This window comes from Poecilia formosa, unplaced genomic scaffold (assembly GCF_000485575.1).
Source record: "Poecilia formosa unplaced genomic scaffold, Poecilia_formosa-5.1.2 Scaffold168, whole genome shotgun sequence".
NCBI classification, from domain to species: Eukaryota; Metazoa; Chordata; class Actinopteri; order Cyprinodontiformes; family Poeciliidae; genus Poecilia; species Poecilia formosa.
In genome coordinates, this window is record NW_006800107.1 from 574,220 (window position 1) to 594,891 (window position 20,672).

At 40.7% G+C, this 20,672-nt stretch overlaps 2 protein-coding genes and 1 non-coding gene across 5 annotated transcripts in view; 1 reads left to right on the top strand and 2 right to left on the bottom strand.

Moving 5' to 3' along the window:
• Positions 1-1,159: 1,159 nt before the first annotated feature.
• Positions 1,160-19,123, bottom strand: vash2 (vasohibin 2). Of its 2 annotated transcripts, none has more exons than XM_007564787.2 (9): positions 18,805-19,123; positions 17,332-17,732; positions 10,202-10,290; positions 9,956-10,012; positions 9,724-9,798; positions 5,385-5,622; positions 5,161-5,304; positions 2,702-2,820; positions 1,160-1,366 (listed from the first exon to the last, which is right to left on the bottom strand). In XM_007564787.2, exons 2-9 carry the CDS (start codon positions 17,641-17,643, stop codon positions 1,297-1,299), a joined length of 1,104 nt encoding a protein of 367 aa, XP_007564849.1. In that variant the 5' UTR covers positions 17,644-17,732; positions 18,805-19,123; the 3' UTR covers positions 1,160-1,296. The 2 variants fall into 2 exon arrangements, with proteins under 2 accessions (XP_007564849.1, XP_007564848.1); XM_007564786.2 differs by lacking the exon at positions 18,805-19,123 and adding an exon at positions 18,415-18,635.
• Positions 7,798-7,870, top strand: trnat-ugu (transfer RNA threonine (anticodon UGU)). Its single transcript has one exon. It is a non-coding gene; the product is annotated as a tRNA-Thr (tRNA).
• Positions 19,124-19,699: 576 nt separating the features above from the next.
• LOC103146762 (uncharacterized) overlaps positions 19,700-20,672 on the bottom strand; it is a 4,463-nt gene continuing 3,490 nt past the window's right edge. For both annotated transcript variants that reach the window (XM_007564788.2, XM_016677848.1), the window contains exons 7-8: positions 20,099-20,161; positions 19,700-19,978 (exon numbers count right to left, since the gene is read on the bottom strand). In XM_007564788.2, the coding sequence (XP_007564850.1) occupies positions 19,889-19,978; positions 20,099-20,161 (153 nt within the window). In that variant the 3' untranslated portion in view covers positions 19,700-19,888. The remainder of the gene's footprint in view (positions 19,979-20,098; positions 20,162-20,672) is intronic.

Here is a 20,672-nt window from a genome sequence, read left to right on the forward strand (position 1 = left end):
TGAAGGAAGCGACTTTCTGATGTGAACTGAATGAACTTTAACTTCTGGATCTGATATGCAAGTAATGTTAACATGTTAACATGCTAACATGCTAACGTGCTAACATGCTAACATGTTAACAAGAACGTTTTGATGAAATAAAACTGATTTTCAAGCTTCTGTGCTGTGATTGGTGGAAGGCCTCGACAGGAGAACCCAAACATCTGGCCAGACTCGACCTGACTGGACCGTTCAGACCCTCCTTCACACACACACACACACACACACAGGTGTGTGAATCAGTGCAAACATTACTAACTGGACACCGCTCTGAGTTTCTCTGGGATCAGCTCTCTCTCCTCCGTTACAGAGATCCACCTTCAAAAATGAAACTTTATGGATTCATAAACATGTTAGCTGACCACAACACAAAGATGCATCACTTCCTGTTTGGTTCCTCTGAACCTCAATCTGTTCACTTTCCAGCCGTTGGTGAAACAGGTTGGAAAATAAACTTTGACCTTTTCACCATGACCAGCTTCATCATCCTCTCCTTCCCATGCAGAACCTTTAGAGGTAAAAATATTTGGCTCCGAACATAAAAAGCTAATTTCTTCTTAACTTTGCAGAAAGTGAAGCTGAAATCATTTAAAGGTCAAATCTTCTGATTTGCATCAACAGCTTCTGCGCTCTGATAATCCATCTTTTTCTATCACTCCATCTTCATCTTCCTCCTCTTTCTATTCTGCTCTATATTGACTCTTTAGTTCTTTTTGCATAATTCATCCAACATGCTCTCCTAATCTAACCTGCCTTGCCTACAGTGATTAATGCATTCTGCATATCAAAGTGTGTTTAGCCAGATTATTTGGACTCCTGTTGGTTTTGAATTCCATTATCTTCAAAGTTTTGTTATTTGTTTAGTTTAATTTTTGGTCCAACTCCTGGAGAGACGTTTTAAATCTGAGGTCAGAAAACCGTTCTGAGAATCTTTCATGTAGAAAAACTCAAATTCAGCCATGTTTCTTCTTTAAACCCACCCCTTTAAGAAAGGACCGCCCCTTTAAGACAGGACCGCCCCCAGCCAGACGGCTCAGCTCTAACTGCTGCCTCAGAGGCAGGCGTTCAGCTACATGACAGGAAGTGACCTAGACGAGCTTCCTGTGAGGAATGAACCAGATTATGTTCAAAACTACTTTACTTCTGATCTGAGCCGGACGCAGATGCAGTGACCTGGTCCATGGCGGTGATGACGGCAGGTAGACCCCAGGCTGAGAGAGGGCGTGGCGGGGCGGGGTCAAAGGGCAGGGAGGTTCATCAGATACGGATCTGGTAACCGTCACTAAGGGTGCTGAGCTCCAGAGGTTTCCTCTCCACTGGGGCCGGCCTAAAAGAGAGAAGAAGAAGAAGCTGAACTCCAGCTGACCGCTAGCAGAGATGCTAACTGCTAACGGGCGATAGCAGTTTAACACCCTGACACTTTGTGATGCTGTACTGAAAAAAAAGTCTGTTTCCAAACTCCAGACTAAACAGAAACTCTAAAATGCTAGTGATGTTGTTTTAGAGGCATTTTTTCCATCATGAAGTTGAAAACTGTGTTTTTTTCCCTCATTTTCCATAAATTTCCACATCCCACAGAAGGAAACAGCAGCTTTACGGACAGGAAATGTTAGATGTACCAATTGAGTTTTCACTGATGCAGACTTCTGTTCATCTAATTCTACTGACTAAAACACACAGCAGCTCTTCTCTCTAAACTGTTTTAATTTAATAATCAAATATAAAAAAAATGGCCATAAAAGGGAAAAAGACCAGAGAAAATCCCATTGAAACATCTGCTGACATGTTACTAATCTTTACTGATTCTCACTAAACTCAAAATGAATTATTAAAGAACAGACTGATTATGATGTATTGATGAATCAAACTGATTTTCAGCTTTGATGCATTTAATGAGCAGAAAAAAGAAAAACAATCAGATGCCAGTTCTTCCCCGTTTCTTAAAGTCATTCAGATTTTGACGACATTTGCCCTGATTTTTAACTCCTTGTTGTTCATCCAGTTGTGATGATCAGAAACACAATGGACTGATTGGTATATAGCCACAGTGTACAGCGTGCTGTCAGGGCGCCGTGCCTCGTGGTAACAACGGCTCAGTGACTAATTCTGGTGCTGCTGAGCTGCAGCTGTCGGCCCGGTCAGATTCTGTTACATCCTGACTGACAAACAGGCTCAGCATCTCCCTCTGAGGGACCAACACGCTCCAGTCGCCTGGTTCTCAACAGTAACCCAGCCTTCAGATTCAGTAACATATTTCCAGCACTCATTCTCTTCCTTCTACAGGGAAACCTTTCCAATCAAACTGGCCATAAAGTCTTCAGTTAGACCTGAAAATTGATGTTTTATGGCCGAGTGTTTCTGGATCTGTCTCCATGGCGACGATGCTGAGCTGTGTGTCCATGTCTCCTAATTTGAGATGATCTCTCCTGAGTGCTGGAGCTGCTTCAGCTGCCAAACACAGAAACTAGAAAGACATCTGATCTCTAAGGATCCTAACTGACCCCTGGCTGACCTCAGCCTGACCCCTGGCTGGCCCCAGCAGGCAGCAGTGTTTCAGTTGAGGTTGAGTCACTTCAGAGTTGAAGCTGCTTCAGCTTCAGCAAATCTGAACCACACACACACACACACACACACTCCGTCTGCTTCAGGAACAATCACTTACGATTTGTCTCTGCGGTGTGCGGTCCGTCGCTGAGGGCTGGCTGGCCGTCGCCGTGGCGATAAGGACTTTCCTCTGCTGCGCTCCTTGATTGGTGACTGAGCGATGGAGGATTTCAGGATCTAGAAAAGTTTGTTTTATAATAATTATTTTAAAAACAAAAACTCAGTCATCACTGCTTCAGCCTTGCTGACAGACACACAGACCTGCAGAGGGAAGGACCAGAGTTCACACGGAGACATTTCCAGTTTCAGTAAAAATATCAAAATAAATTCAGAGGAAGTGGAGAGCCATTTATTTTGCTCAGAGGAACAGAGGGGGAACGTTCTCCGTTTGTCCTTCAGAGGTCGACCTTATCATGAACATGACGGATTTAGAAACGCCAGCTTGGTAAACGGTAAAAGAAATATTAACCAAGCTAATCACTAATATGAGACAGTAAAGAGTCTGAATGATGTTGACTTTGTTTTAACGTTAAAAACATGTTTATTGTTCATGATAAAAAGGTTTTTTCTGTAGCTAAAATAAACAGATTAAAGATTTAACAACACAATCAGAGCTTTAATCTGTTCTTCTTAACTGATTTTATTTTTTATAAATTTCCAGTGATTCAGAGAGGAGGTGGTTGTTTTATTTTAATATAAACATTTTATATCAGAATTTCCATTTCATTCATGATTTTATTCAGTAGGTGAATGTGACTGTAGTGTAAGGCGCTTTGAGTTGTCAAAAATGATTGGAAAAGAGCAATACATGTTCATCCATTTCCATTCAGAATGCAGAAATATTTCTCTGTTTGGTCTTAAAGAGAAATCAGATGTGGCTAGGGTCAAAAGGTCAAAGCTTTATAAGGCTTGCAGATTGGTGAATGTCGTTAGAAAAATGACTGAATGAATAAAACAGCAGCTGATTGGATGGAGCTCTGAGCTGACCTCCTGGCATTTTAAAGAAAGGAAACTATGATCAACAGCTGCTGCTGCTGCAGAACCAGGCAGGGAAACTGAGCCGAGACAAAGAGAACAACAGGAAACACACTGAATACGACGCAGACAAAATGAAATGCATGTTGTTTTCTTCAGAAACGTTCCCGTTTCTGCTAAACGATGAGCCTGCTGGTTGGTCAGACAGACTGAACCATTTTTAATGAGTTGATATTAACTCTATAACCACCAAACATGTCTATCTTAATACTTTTGTGTCTCCTTTATGGTTCAAGTAAAAACTGGAAGTAAAATCTATAGAATCTCTGAACTCCATGAACTGATTATAATCAGATGTTAATCCTGACATTTAACTCCAGTAAAAATCAGCCTCAGTTCCCAGTTCTGTCTGCTGATTGGTCACACACACAGCCTGTCTTTAATAAGTTCATACAGTCTGCAGCACAGCTGACTCAGGTGTGTGTTTGTGTGTTAACGTGTGACACCATTAGTGTGAGCGTGTGTGTGACAGCTGCGAGTCCCTGACCTACATATCATCTAACTGGACACCAGCAGCCTCTGTTCGACTCCCGTTCTTCTTCATGGGATTTAAACCTTAAACAGAAACATCTAGAATCACAGATAAAAACACGACTGGGCTCATGAATCATTCATCGTCACACAGCCTGGTTTTCTGCCCCTTCCTTCCTCATCACGACCCAAATAATCCCGACTGGTCGTATCCCACCTTCAGCCCAAAGGAAGCAACATTCATCCATGATCTCATGAAAAATGTCCTTTTCCACCTGAAAGGAGCTAAATAATATTAAAGGTTGAGTTTAATTACAAACTTTCATTTTCGGTATGGAGATGAGAACCAGATGAAGGTCAGTGAACAAACAGAAACATGTTCTGACAAGCAGGTGATTATAAAGTTTATTTCCAAAGAAAAACAGAAAAGGTCACGGCTGTCCTGTGACCTTTTCTGTCACAGGACAGCCGTGACTGTCCTGTGACAGAACGTCTTCCTGCCGTGTGGCCCCGGGCCCCCATGTCACATATCCTGCTTACTTTGTGTGGACCATCCATCCAAACAGATTTATTCTGGGCTCCGTCTGGTTTAGTTTCTGAACAAACTGGTTTATTTTGAAGATTTAAATTTAGAATAAAGTTTAGTTTATTCTGAACAATAATACTGATTGAATATCTTTTTTTTATGTTTTGTAAGTTTTCAAATAAAGATCTGGAAAGTGTGGCATGCAGTTGTATTCGGCCCCTTTAACAGCCTGTAGAGGTGAACTGGTCTGTGCTGGATTGTAATAAAACCTCAGTATAAATGCAGATGTTCTGTTTCTGGCCTTGAATACAAAAAGTGAGAACTGTGAATCATTTTCCATCTGATCCACTTTAGGTGCTGCTTGGAGTTAATCTGCCTCATACAATCCCAATAAAACACAACAATGTTCTTTATTTTAATGCAATAAAATGAAAACTTTTGCAGAAGGCATTAAGTTCATCTATCTGTGTGCTGATGAGACAAACCTTCATCCTCATGTCCCGGCCATGTTTCTCCAGGTCCTTCCTCATCTCCTGAGCTCCGAGTCGGGTCGTGTTCAGCACCAAATACTTCCATTCGATTGGCTGAAAGACATGGGGGTCGTGAGGCACGTACAACCCAATCTTCACCTGGGAGAGACGGACAGAAGAGGTTAGAGGCGGACCGCTGGCAGCGCTGGCTCTGCTCAGCTCCACGTTTCCTCCTCTACCTTCTTCAGAGTGTGCTGGTATCTCTTGTAGGAGCTCTCGAACTCGGCCACCAGCTCGCCCAATGTCCGGTGGCTCAGCGGTTTGTCCATCAGGTCCGGGCGCCGGCTCATGCCCAGCGATCCGTAGCGACCGTTGCAGTAGACGCCCAGAACCACGTGGTGGAAGCAGTGACCTGAAAACTGGGTCTTGAAGCTGATGGGGAAGCGCTCCAGAGACGCGAGGCCATTGGTCAGATAGCTGAGCAGCAGCGGCGGCTAAGGAAACGTTTGACTGGAGGAATCATCCACACACTGACAGAAACCTGGAACTGAACGTGTTTGTTTGGACCAAAGCAGCTTCCTCTGTGGCTAACTCTATTCACTCTGATGGGATAAAGAGCCTCTGTGTAAACAGTGAAGGTCAAAGAGCCAGAGCTGTTCAGGAAGCTCCTCCTCTTGTTGTGTTTTATTCTGTTTAAACACGTAACCTGAAACCAGCTGACACATGATTTGATTACTCGTCTCATGATCTTCACTTCCTTCCTTTTCTCTGTCAGCCTCCATACATTTTCCATCTTCTCCTTTTCTGCACCTAAAACTAGAAACTCGACTTCCAGCCGTTCCTAAATGAGCAACGTTAAGGTTTTAGTGACGGTGAGTTATTTGTTCTCAGAAGTAGGAATTTCTGACTTCCCAACCAAAGAGACTGCCTTAAGGTTAAGGAGTGTGTTCAGGTTGGGAATATGGGAAAAAGCAGAGATTTACCGACTTCTATGCTGCTGGATGCAGTTGCTGTACGAACAGATAATGATGAGTTTCATCCTATTTAGTTGTTTTCAACTAAAAGAACAAGTTCTGAAATACAATCATACTCAAACATACTTCTCATTAAGTTCACATTTCTGGTTTAAAAATGCTTGTGAATTTCCAACATCTGAGCACAAATAAAATCCATCATCCTGGAACTAAACATACAAGTTTATTCCATAATAATTTAACGATGAAGAGAAATAGTTACAGCATTAAGACAAACAGCAGCTCAGCTCCAACCGTACCAACACACTCAGAAGAATCTGGACCAACTGGTAGCCAATCAACTGCTTGGTTTAAACCATGGAGGCTTATGATTGGTCAAAGCTTTCATCAGTCAGGATGCTTCAATATTTGTAAGACCTTCCAGAAAACTGGACCAACATCACATCTGTGTGTCCTCATTACTGTAAAGTAACACACACACTCACACTCACATACGAGGAGCCATGAAGATAAATAAAAAAATAAAAAAAATGACTCAACCTAAGAGATTTAAAACTGTGGCCCAGTAAATTCCAACCCCTCCATCATTATCAGAGGTAACATTTAATTGTTTCTGCATCTTGAATATTGCAGATGTTGAATGTTTTCTGTGTTCTGCATGATGCACAAAATGAAGCTTTAAAGCTCTGCAGACGGAGACAGAGCAGAACTACAGGAAGCTTCCTGATCTCAGTTAGAGGACAAGCTCTAACCTGATAACAGGAAGGCCTCAGAGCCTGACCCCAGATCAGTTCTATTTAATGGCTGAGGTCAGGTCACATCCTGAGACGCTTTGGTTTCTGTTCCACGTCTCGTTCAGACTCTGGTTTCTCCCTTAGAAAAGGTTGAACTAAAAAGGATGAAACAGCAGGAGAGGCCGTCTCCTCCAGTCTCTTTAATCAAACAAACCTGAGGCTGAATAGCAGCTCAGGGAACGTTTGATGGTAAACGGGGAGCTTTGTGGCGGCAGATGACAAAGAGTCTTTCATGACTTAAAACTCAATAATACAAACTAAACAGCCTCCATGTTGTGATTCTTCACCTCCAACCACAACAAGTACTGAGATTCAAGCAGAGCTGCACCGCTACTGTGGCCTGCATGTCTTATCTGTGCCAGCTAACACAATAAGACATATGCACCAGACACACACACACACACACACACACACACACACACACACCCAGAGAGAGAGCCGCTGCGGCCCAGAATGAACCCTGTGGATCCTGGAGGAACCTCGGATCGCTGTCCACACAGATGCAGCCGAACTGACAGAACCAAATGCCACAAGCTACAACAGATGTTCTTCTTCCCACAACTCGCTGCAGGAGCTGATTTTATTATCATGCAAGTTATTTATTTCAAATAAAAGCTATAGAAACCCTGTTATTGTAATGTTTAGAGACATAACCTGTAGATAAAGCTATGCAGATCCAGTTTAATAATAGGCGACTCAGCGTTCTTGTACCGAATTTGTGCTGATGAGCTGAGGAATCCAGGTGGGGGAGGAGCCGACTGGTTGGCCTGGTGTGTTGCCATGACGCTGAGGCAGGGTGTGTCGCCATGGCACTGAGTGAGGGTGTGTCATCATTCCAAGGTTGTCATTGAAATGTCCTCTGATCAGCCTGTCTGCTCAGGTGAGGCCCTATAGCTCAGTGGTTAGAGCACTGGTCTTGTAAACCAGGGGTCGCGAGTTCAAATCTCGCTGGGGCCTGAACTTCATTTTCCCTCGACAGTAAAACTTTATTCTTTTTAGATTAGGCAAGTTAAACTGTGAACTTGCCGACCTCTTTCCCATTCACTCCCTCTGAATATTTGCCGTTTTGCTGTTTTGTCTGTCCTTCCAGCTTCACCTCCTGCTGTTTGCAGACCAAAGCCACCCTTCGTTACAGTCACTGTCAGCTGCCAGCGTGACAGAGTCGCCATGACAGCCTGCAGGATCAACACTGGAAACATTTATCCTGAGAGACGTTTGTCCTCCTGACAGACCAAAGTCACCTCAAATGGCACCAAACCTTTACAGGTTTCATTAAAACATGTTCAGGGGAATTCAGGCCGACATCGATGGAGACCTTGAACGCAACCCACCTTTTGCCAAAATCCTCACACACCATCTGTTTGGATGCAGCAAGCAGAGCCAACACACCAGAGACAATCACTGATATCCTACTGGCAGCATGTGTGGATTTAAAGAGGCTGAGAACTGGGGCTGCAAATAACAATGGTTTTAGTCATTTCTAAATCTGATTGATCAGACAAAAAAAAAAACATTTAGCACATCCTGCCGATTTTCCATTTAACCACGCAAGCCTTTTTATACAATATTAGAAACACATTAAAAGATGCAAATAACCAAATAATTAAATTTCTTTTTAACAAAATAAATGTAACAACAGCACTCCTTTAGTGAACACTTGATCATTTGTAGCAAAAGCAGCAGTAAAAATACACATCAACATGTGAAAAGCTCAGTTTTTTTCTGCTCAACTGAACATCAACACTGTAGATTTGATAGGATGACTATTTCTGGATTAGCCAGTTACCGTATTTCCTGTACTTTAAGTCACAGGAGCAACCAAACTATGAAAAAAAGTGGGCCTCATAAACTGGAACATACGGTAACAGCAAAACGTGCTTAAAACTGAGACTTTTTTTACAGCATTAGAACCAAGTAAAGTGGAAAATATTCCACTTTCTAAATATATATTTACATACAAAGCTTTTTTTTATCTCAACAGCAAAATGTAAAATTATTTTGGACAGTTTTGATTTAGTTATTGCTCTGACAGTGTTGTTTCAGCAAAAAAAAGCCTTTGAGGACTAAAAAAGAATCAGCAACTAAAAAAGTAGACAACAATTACAACAATAAATGAATCACAACAAATAAAAAAAATGATTGCAGCACCACTGAGCACAACAGATGTTCCATCCACACATTTAGCATTAAAAAGTAACACTGAAGTAATCTGTGGTTAAAATAGCTTTAAGCTGTTATTAAGCAGCAGAAACTTTAAAAATATTTGTGTGTAAATTATTTAATATAACTGAATCATTGATTCTGTTACAACTCAAATAAGAGTTGTCTTTTCTGACACAGAAAGTAGAAACAGGCAGAAATCCAAGCGGGGCAGACACCGTCCCTATTTTTTATAATTATCAACCAAATAAAGAATGAAAGAAGCCGGGTCTGACTGGAGACCAGAAAGGTTCAGGATCAAATCCAGGCAATACAGAACCTGAATCCATGTTCTATAGAGACTAATTCAGACAATAATTTTAACATCTAAAAGTAAAACCAGCCAGATAAGAACTGTTGGGGGAAACATGGACGCCAAACCTCCTAAAAATGACACAGCTGACCTCAAACTGGAGTGCTCAGGATGATGCTAAGCTGCGAGAGCGAGCCAAGGGGGAAGAAACTTTGAAGTGTTCCTGTTGCCAGGCAACGCCACAGAGCGAGAGAGGGGGTCGATGTTTTGGGGCATTAGTACTTTAGAGGTGAAAGTTTGATTGATTTATTTTTTTACTCAGACACAGCAGAGGAACAGTGCAGAGCTGAAAGGATACACTCCCAGGATGACGGCTTCCAGGCATTTGATTGGTAGAGACTCCCTGATCATCTCCCTCGCTGTTTCCATCAACCTGCAGAGGAGGGAGGAGCGGAGACGCAGGAACGATGAGAAGAAAAACACATGAAGAGCAAACAGGAGGCGACGCTCCAGGGCTTCATGGGGAACTCATGATGCTGAATTGTGTTCATCTCTAAACATTTAATGGTATTTTTACTGCATCCACTCACCCACACAGCGGGCGGCTCTTCTTAATCTCAAAAAACTGGGTTCCAGTGTGGTTGTACCTAACACAAACGTTAAGGGCAACAGGGCTTTAAAACACTTTCACAATGTGTTTTGGTCTGCAGCAGCACTTTTGTCAGTAATATCAGTATCTGATCATTCCATTTAGTTTGGAAACTTCACCTGAAATGTGGGGCTCCGTTACTAACGTGCTGTTAAGGATGATTAAATGTGTTTGTTGTAAAGGATACTGCAGAGCCTTCATGTAGTTCTGGACGGCCACCAGCCAATCAGGGGCTGACATGGATGGCTTGAAGGTTGGAATGGAGGGAACAGTAGGCTGGGAAACAAAAAAACACAAAACAAACATTGTCAAATGCTTACAGTAAATAACATCTGGAAACTTTCAGAGCCTCAAAACGATGTTTTAGTACATCAGAAAACAATCTGCCTGCATCATCAGAACCAGTCTAACCAGGACTCTTCATTCTGTCAAACACGTTTATGTCATCAACAGTTTTTTATAAATCACATAAAGTTATGCTAATTGGACATCAGTGCTGAACAAAAATATGAAAAAAGAAACAAACATAAAAAACAATGCAAAAATTGGATGTTAATTAAATAGTTTGTATAACTATTCAACATTTATAAGAACAAATTAAACAGAATAAGGTCACCTGAGGATGTCCAAGCACCACAAGAACTGAAAGGGAAAGAGCAAAGTTGGGTTTTAGGAGGTTTATAAAGCCGTCGAATCTGTGAGTGTTCTTCATTAGCAAACTGCTCCAGTCCTGCTACTGCAAAGCAAAGGTCACTCCTGCTTTTCAGTTTGGTTTGATGGATTTCCATCTGGTCAGTAGATCTGAGTGCTGCTGATGAAGAACGGTGGGATCCATTCAGGTAACCAGGGGCCATGCAGAGTTTTAGAAACAACCAATCAAATCTCACGATGGAGAACCAAACAGAGTGAAGCTAAAACTGGACAAACTTTTGCATCCAAGTTGTGTTTATTAGCAGAACCAGCAGAGAAGTGAACCTACATTCAAGCTACTTTAAATACCTTTCAAATCATCTAAGCACTTACGGACTGCAGTCTATTCAGGAAAAACCAAAGTCTACAAGCATAATGATAACGGGACCCAGACTCAACAGTAAGGAACAGGTTGTTTAAACTTTTCACTAGTTTATGTGAGATCTTTGGTATAAATTCACAGCACAGTTGTTCTTTATACAGCCGAGTAAAAAAAGGAGAAGAGAAGTCTGGGTGTTTTGTGGCCGACCCGACGCCAACAGGAAACCCACACCGCTTTGAAGCGACACGTTCCAGAGATAAAGATCACTGCTGATTCTGCAGCTGGTTCACCTCAACAGGAACCACTTCTCAGCAGTCACACATGTGAAGAGGCCACGGATATTTCAGCAGAGTGACTCAGGCTGAAACACAGACCAACGTTTCCTGTGAGTCTCAAACTCAGTAAAAGCTGGGCTCGTGCGTGCACAACGGAAGAGTGAGCACCAGAACTATCACTTCCTGTTTCTTCCTGCTTTCTATTTCAGGCAGGAACAGAGAATGGAAGGGAGGGATAGCAGGACTACACCACAATGACTGCATCCTTACTGGGTAAAACACTCTTGTACGATAACAGCTCCCTGAATCATGCACAGCAGTTATTTAGCCACTTAACTGCTAATTTACTACAGGCAAGTAGACGATTAGCCCGAAAACAGACAGACTAATCAGGCAATCCGTCAGTCAGCAGCTCAGAGGAAGACGATCTGCCAACTGGCCATTCATCTCGTCAGCCGGCCAGCAGCAGCATATCGTGCTTTTTAACAGCCACATAATCTGGAAGTGAAATCCCCTCAGCAGTCTAACCTCCTCACTGGCCGGGCAGGCTGACACGCTGAGGCTCAGAGGCTTCAGCAACAGAGCTCTTCTTTATCCTCACTTTCAGTAACGACCGCCATCTTTCTCAGGTCATTATTTTTTATCTCTTGTTGTATTATATTCAGAGCAGTGAGAAGCCGTAATCTGAGAGCAGAATGAGCATCGATTCACAGCCAGTTATCCTGGTAATTAATCTGTCTGCTCAGCCCATCTGGAACCGCCTCCTCTGGTTTCTTGTCCACCCTTCATCTGACTTCTCTGTTATTACCTCAAACCTTCTCTACAGATTTCCTTCTCTGGTTTGGCCTCCATCTCCTCCCCTCATGTCCTCCCTCTGCTGTGACATGCTGTCTCCTGCTCCTCCCTCTCTCCAGCTCTACAGGGGCTGAGCAGACATCTAGAAACTGTAAACAAAACGTTTCATGCTAGCTGTATCTACAAACTCAGCGCTATTTTTGTGGAAGACAACCTGGAACATGTCTGAATAGCACCTAAAGTCCATCAAAGCAGGAAAATAAATGAGTCAACTGTGCTTAAAATGTTGTCTAGATAAACTAGAATAAAACCTTTTTTTAAATCATAGACATAAATGTGCTGAATTACAAATTAATTTGATAACTCTGCACCGACACAGCACACTTTAAAACACCAATAACTTCACAAGTTTGATCAAACATGTAAAAACAACAGAACTTTCATTTGTTCAGTCAGTGCAATTAGGACCAGATCAGTAAAATAAATAATAAAGAAACTAAAAGTGACAAAAATATGTTGGCTGCCTTGGTTCAGCATGTAAAAATAAACTGCAACAATTCTTTCAAATGGTTCAGAAGGTGCAATGAGGAATTTTAAATATAATCCAAAATAAATGATAAAACATAACATGACTCAGAGCACAAAGCGTAGAATTAGACTGAATAGATCTGCCCTTATGAATCAGGTACATTGGCACTGATATCCGACCTAGAATTTTTTTTGATATTGGACCAATACAGATATTAATATTTGATTGATGCATCTCAGATGTAGGATCCTTTCTAAGATAAGAAGATGTGGCAATAAACAGAAAACTGCAAAAACAATCAGGGCAGATAATAAAGTCCAGTTTTTCATGCAGTTATTTGTAACAAGATTCAGCAGAAAATGACCTGTATTTTGACAAGTATGGATCAGAAGAACCACGAGTGCCTGAAGGTGGTCGAACAGCAAAGCTGCAGACGATCCTCTTCAGTTACAGGACATCCACATTTCCTACCAGATAAAACTGGATGATAAAGGACAAAGTCGCCTCATCTCAGCTTCATCATCCTCCCACCTTGAAAAGAACAGACAGTTTCTAACAGTAAGAAAAACCCTCAAAAGCAAAAACGCTGAGGTATAAAACTGAAAGTAGTTTCACTTTATTATGGAAAAATAATAAAGGCGGAACAAGTGAGCTCAGTTTAAACATCTAACAACATGAACACATGAAAAACAAAGCAGACAGAAAAACATCTGGCACCAAAACTAGCAGCACTGAGTGAAGATATGACAAAAGAAAATGAAGAGAAATCTAAAATGTCTCGGATCTGATGAACATCTACCAAACAAGAGAAAGACCAGTAAAAAATGACCTTCCTGCTTTTAGAGTTCATCACCAACAGAAATTAAATAATCAAAAATAAATTAAACCATTTAATGAAGAAGATCAACACTTGTGATGAGAGGAATAAATTAATCTGAATGAAACCAGACAGTGCAGTTCCTGAGGTACAGAAAGCAGGAAAACTCCATCCTCCAGTTTGAGCAGTTTATTTTCTCTGGTATCTTTAGAAATCTTCTCTCTCATTATTAAAAAAAACATTTCCATTAGCTGTAAATAACACTGTGGACAGCTGCCACTCGCTGCCATCTAAAACACATTTGCTGTGTGAGCATTAAAGATTCAAGTCAACTAAAGGAGGGAGGGAGATGGACAGGTCAGGTTTCCTGCTGCTAAGATGTCGGTGGGATTTCCCCAGGAACCCTGTGTGTGTGTGTGTGTGTGTGTATAAGAGGTATTCAGACAGCTGAAGTCATTTAAATAAAGTTAAAAGTTATTGAAAGTTGCATCGTCTCATTCAAAAACCCACAACAGAACTGTAACAACCTGCTTTAACATGTAAAACCAGGCCAACAGGCTGGAGGTTAAACGTGGGCCAAAGGAGAGTTTTCTGGACCGGATGATTGTAATTAAATATTTATAACCTGAAATATGAAGCAACACAGGTTTCATTTCTGAATATCCAGCAGTATTCATACTTTGGGGCATCCAACCACTGCTTCAACCTCCCCTCCCCCCATTTTACTGATTCACGCTGAATTTCTTTAAAATAAAGTGAAGTTTGCATAAATCCAAACATTATTAACATTTACTGTGCATTAAACTTTTTGGCAGAACAGAAAACAATAAGAATGCAGCAGTTGTTTTCAATACTTTGTCTATAAAATGTTTTGAACATTTTCAGGTGAAAAGATACAAAAAGTATTTCATTAAATAGTTTTGGTTTTCAGAATAAATCCCATATATTTTAAAGATGTACGTTCAGTTCTTTATTTAAAGGTTTGTGTTTTGGTACTACACCAAACACTGCAGTAACACTAAACAGATCCAGTGAAATTAGTTTCCCTTCATGCAGTCCAGTTGGTATCCAGAGATTATCCACTACCCAGATCGTATTTGAGGGATTATTCAGCTGCTGTGCCAAAACTGCAAACTGGTCCTGAGGGACGGAGAGAGGCGGCGGGTCGGCGACCAAAACACTGGAAAATCAGGAAAACCTTCCTACTGGAGGCCATTTTGACAGTCAACCAATGGGAACAGTTTTACCAACTTTCTTTTCGCTTTAATTTTCTGAATTGACAAGCCTGAAAGAAATCTAATGCAGCTTCTTTAAAAACATTTTCTTCAATACATGCCATTATCCTAAGAGGAGAGAAATCCCTTTATTATCCTTTTTTCCTCTTTGCCTGAAGGTGAAAATCAGCCCAGTGCTTTTACACTTCACACACACATATCGACACACCAACAGCAGACTGGAGTCAAGCTGCACATTAACAAACCAACTGACACCTCCATTGTTCACCGTCCACCCAGACGCTGTACAGCTGTTTCCCAGCCCCCTTAGTTTACATCCAACACTAAATGCTCTCACTGCCAGCAACAGAGTGACTGTCAGGCCCAATTTACAGACATAATGGCAGAAAATCTCTGATGCAAGTTTCAAATAAAAATCTTACATTTGTGTCTTAGTAAAGAATAATGTTGTTACTGTCTGATGAATTAAATAAAAAATGCAATGTGACCAATTTGTTAAACTCCACATTCCTCCTGCAGCTTATCACACAGTCTGGGAGTTTGGTACCATCAGCCAACCGGGTCACTAATGACCACATGGGTAATTAGTGGAGTGAAACAACAACAACCACCAGGTTCCCTCCTCTCTCAGGAAAACAACACGCATTCAGGATAATTACTGTTGGGAAATTATGAAAAAATCTGGGCTGTTTTGGTGCATGAGGGGTAAACAGACATAACAAAGATCAATATCATGAAGGCAGAGTTTTGGTTTTCTCCATTCAGAAGATTTGCAGTTTGAATCCACAGCAAACAGCATTATGAAGAAAACTAATCACACTTTGTTTAAAAATATGAGAATGTATAATAAAGACAAAATAAATATCTGAAATGGTTTCACCAACTGATTTAAAGTGGTATGAAGTTGACATGTTCAGAATTCATTTAAGTAGTAATGGAACTAGCAATGACCAGCGGTGGCACACTTACTCTTAGCTCGTTTCTAGCTTAGTGCTTTTGCCAACTTTGAAAACATTTATTCTGTACCCAGAATGCATCACTGTAAAATCTACTGATGTCCAATGCTTTCCGACATGAAGCTCTACTGTGGTCAGTTAGGAAAAATGAGCAGCAGTTAGCAAAACTCAACACCTAAAAAACTGAAACCACAAGAGAAAGATCTGTCAATGTGTAATGTAATGACACATTCCAGCCAGTTGAGGGCAGTATATCATGTTGTAAGTTGTTATCAATAGGGTTGAATCTAGAACGTTAGCATTAGCGTTCACTACGTACCATGTTGATATAACATTTTAACATTTGTGGAACTAATATTTATGGTAAGCGCAACTAACTTTTTATTAGCAGTCCCCACCACTGGTAATGACAATAAAAGAAATGCAGAATGTACATTTTATTTTGATACATTTGCAAACTGATCCCCAACAGATATGTAAATGATATTTAACTTATTTAATTTTGAATAATTAATTAACCAAATCAGCATGAACTTGTGTAAGTAAGCTTTAACTGGACTGATGTAATATTTCAGCAGTAGAATGATGAACGTGTGCAGCCTTCTCTAGCCTGCTGCCATGCTACGTCTGCATGTGTGACACAGAATCACACGGAGACAACAACTAATGCCACCTGACAGGCATGGTGCTCCAGTTTAGCACGCTTGTTGTCATGGTAATATGAGGAATAACTGTGTGAGTACTCCTCAGACCGTGCATTAGTGAAACTGCGAGTGAGACCGGGTCGTCGTTATCACTAAAGGCACCCAGCTGTGAACACGAGCACAACCATCTCCAGCAGCAACAGAAACCCTGACTCACAAAACCAAGAGAAATTCCTCAAGTCGCTGAGAATTCACAGCAGGAGGAGAGAAGAAACACGGTAGAGGTCATGTGATGCAGACCTGCATCTTATAATGCTAACTAAAACTAAATCCTCTGTTTCAGACAGATCTGAATGTGTCGAAAACAGAAAGAGAAATGAGAGACGCACCGAGAAATATGCTGTTGACCAAACTCGGCTGATTTTCAGGCCATCTCCTAAACTCAAAAATTCTGCCTTTTTATGATTAGTGAATATAACAAAGTGCAACCAGGTCACAGTTATAACTTTGTGGAAGCCGTTACTGAGGCAGGAAAACCTCAGATATCTTCAGTGTCAGTGAAGTGTCGGAGGGAGCAAACGAAGCTGAAACTATTTTCTGTTAAATGTCTGTGTTTGGTTCAGGCTGTGAGAACAGGACAGAGTGAGTATTTCAACCTTGGCCTGTTATGGAACACGGTGGATCGGGAAATGAAAAACCTTCTGATTACCTCATAGAAGTGTCACAACATCCCCAGGCTGCTGCATGGAAAACATCTTCATAAAGAGCTTTTTACTAAAGAAGGCAGTTCAGTAAATGCTGAACATCTCAGTGCTGTCATGTGACACAGACCCATCCAGAATAGATGCTTTGATAATGACAACGAATATGCCTTATAAGAAAAAAAGTGAAGGTCATCCTATTAATTTTTTATATAACTAAAAACTGGGGTTAAGTTTTGCAGTTAAAAAAACAGTAGCAATTTGGAAGAAGTAGAACTTCAAATAATGAGGTTTCTGATTAGCAGTGTTTTTTCTGAGGGGAATAAATCATGAACAGAACCCAGATAGCTTACTTTTGGCAGGTATGCAGCGTTCCGTATCCGGTCCACCATCTCCTGGCCGTCGGGGTGGACGGTGGCCACATGGGACCACATCCTCTCCCAGGTTACGCTCTCGATGGGGAAACCATTCCGATTAACGTAGAAGAGAACCCCTCCTTCCTTCTTCTCTTCCTCCTCGGGGGAGTTACTGGGGGGGCAGGCGGCGGTCTCCTCCCCGGCGCCGCAGTGGAGCAGGCAGTGTGCACTGGTGCTCTTGGAGCGGCCGCGCCTGCTGAACTTGACCGATGAGGTGCCGGTCCGGCTCGGGGAGTTGGGTCCCGTCATCGGTCCCAGGAGCACAGCCGATTCTTAGCCAGCTACAGCTACTTCCTGCTGCCTCTCAGAGAGTTCATACTGGCATAGTTAAGGCAGACCTGATGAGAGAGCAAAAACAAAAACATAAGAGGTTAGGAGAACAAATCTGGAATATAATCTATATATATCTTGGTGAAGTTTATGAATCCCAAAGTAAGAATAAGACCCACACTGATCCATCATAAAGGGCAATATCCACCATATCCCCTACTCCAACATCTCTCTGCTGGCTTTCTAACCGTACTGCCAGCAAAAGTAAAGTAGATGGATTTGCCTCTTTGGCCGTAACATAACATTACTGTATTTAAAAAAATTACATTTTATTGGGTTTTATAATATCATAATGTTCCACTCATAAAATAAAAAACTTCTTAAATACATTTAGAAGGCAAAATTATTTCTGACAGCAACAACTGACCAATAGTATAGCATAGTTAATATTTAATGACAACTGTTATCAAAACTTTGGTGACAAAATAACATTCTAAAAGTCATCAACAGAAATGCATTAAAACCAACGTTTTAAGAGGAGTTTTCTGTATATAAAAACGACTAAATATGCATGTATATATTATTTCAGTGACAGAAACTGCAACTAAATTGATTTAACGACAGAAAGTGCATACATTACTAAGCTGTAAGATAACAAAAATACAGAAAAGTTCATTTCTGCAACAGTTTTTCCTTCTTACTTGAACCGTATAAACGGAAATATTCCAACCGTTATTAATCCAAGCCTACCGTTCTTTCCAAAAGGGCTCCGACTTCACACCGTCGACGGCCTCCAAGCTTTAAATTACATTTTTACTAAAAAAATCCTTTTCTAGAAGAGGTGGGTTCCATTCATAAAAAAGGCGACCGTGTCCACTCCAGGCTGGAAAGTCTTGTTTTGGACCGAGGCTTTGTAACTTCACCCTTTTTTAAAGTCGTCAAGTTTTCAAACAGTAACAGTCTTTTAAATGGAATTCCAGTAAGTTTACTTTCAAAATAAAATCTCGGCGTGATTTATCTTCTTGTCATGACGTAACAATTGTTAAAGCTTGCTCGCAAATAATTTGTAGTACACATCACATAAGGTTCTAAATAAACATCTTAATTATTATCTACAAGGCGTAAGGTTAAGAAATGTACCTCTTTTATTCTGAAATTCTCATCCAGAAGTTGAGTTGGTTCCGCTCCTTACTTGACTGCGCTCTTCTATCTTTGGTCTCAGTACACTGCAGGGGCCGCTGCCTTCCACCAGCCCAGATCTGGGTAACCTCCTCCTCTGTGCATTGCCTTCCGTTAGCAGGCTTTAAATCGCCTCCTTATCCGCTGTCTATTCGGGAAATTTGGTTTCATCATGGTAAAAGTCTTAATAAGCCCGTCACATGATTAAATCACTTGAGATAACGCAGCTCCTCTAGCGGACACCTGGCGAGCTCTTCTGCTCCTCGAATACCCTGCAGTTACCAAAGCTAGGCGAGTTCTAATTGGTTAAGCTAACAAAGAGGGGCGGGACTTACACGGTCGTTTACCAAATTTGGAACTGATGAGACACTCTGATTGGTTGATTTTGTCAACAAGTGATAAATCTGCAACAAAAGCAGTTTTTTTTTTTAGTCCTTGATTGTAACTGTTGATTTTGCATCAGGAGGTTATTGTCTTACTGTTCGTATAAATTAACCTAATTATCATGAAAAAAAAACAAACAAACACTGCACCATCCATCCACACTCACACGCACATATACACGCACGCACACACGCGAACACACACACAGTGAGAGAGAGATACATATTTGAAGGCTGGGTCAAGACAAAAGGAAAAAAGATATGTACAGAAAAAAATCTTTTTTTTTTTCTAATTTCAAGTATTTCATGACAAAAACATGCAGGCTTGATTTATCATTTTATATTGAATACTTTAGCAATAACTGCAAACAGTGGGGAACTATTTTGACAGTCATAACCTGACCCGCATCTCCCCCTGGTGGACAGAAATTTCCTGTACAGTCACAAAAGACAAGAAAGATTGTTAATTTGCTTGATAAGCATTTTTATTGTTTTAAGACAACATTTTTAATATAGTTTTACATTTTAAATTGAAATAGCTCATGTATGAAATTGTCCTCAAAGTCTATACCCTAAAAATAAGGTTAATATATTGTGTTTTGGTTGCTTTAAAAATCTTATTCCAGTTATTTCCTTTTAAATTAACCAAAATACCAGTTTGGTTATTTAACAGAAACATAGAGGTGGCTTGGATCAGGCGATACTCCTGTTCTAACGGTGCTGTAAGTCACTGCTGCATCACTTCCCCAAATCTGCAATGAACACAGTGCAGCAAATAAATGACATATGAACACAATTCCCCACAAATGAGAGATTTATATGAATATTCTGTGCAGTTTCTTAAAATATAACATTATATTCAGATAATGTACCTGATTGTTGTTCTTCTTTGGGAGGTTAATTGAAGCATAAGAGATGGTTGCATCAGGTTCATCCTACACAAAGACAAGAACCATAAATAACTACTCAGGAATATAGTCAAATATTAGGTGATTTCCAACATTTAGACATCTTCATTTCCATTTATTTAGACCAGTTGTTTTTTAAGTCTCTTCATGGGTGTTTTTGAACATGTAATTTATTCCTAAAAGCTTGATAAAAGTGAAAGACATGAAGCTGAAATTTTGGGTAGTTAATGGAGGATGTAAAGCCCCCCGGAAAATGTCCCAGTTAAAAGACGTTAAAAGTCCTACGGGGTTTAGAGTCCCAGTTGACGGCGTCTCAACTAAAGTTCTACAGCTTTTTATTTCTCTTTCTCACTGTTTACGTTTTAATTATGTTTTTTAAATCTCTTTCTCTTTCTCACATGCTGTTTTTATTTTAATTATGTAAAGCACTTTGAAATGCCTTGCTGCTGAAATGTGCTATACAAATAAAATTTGATTTGATTTTTTGATTTGAGGATAGCTGTGCTGTGGAAACTTACTGGGTCCTGGTTCACTTCTG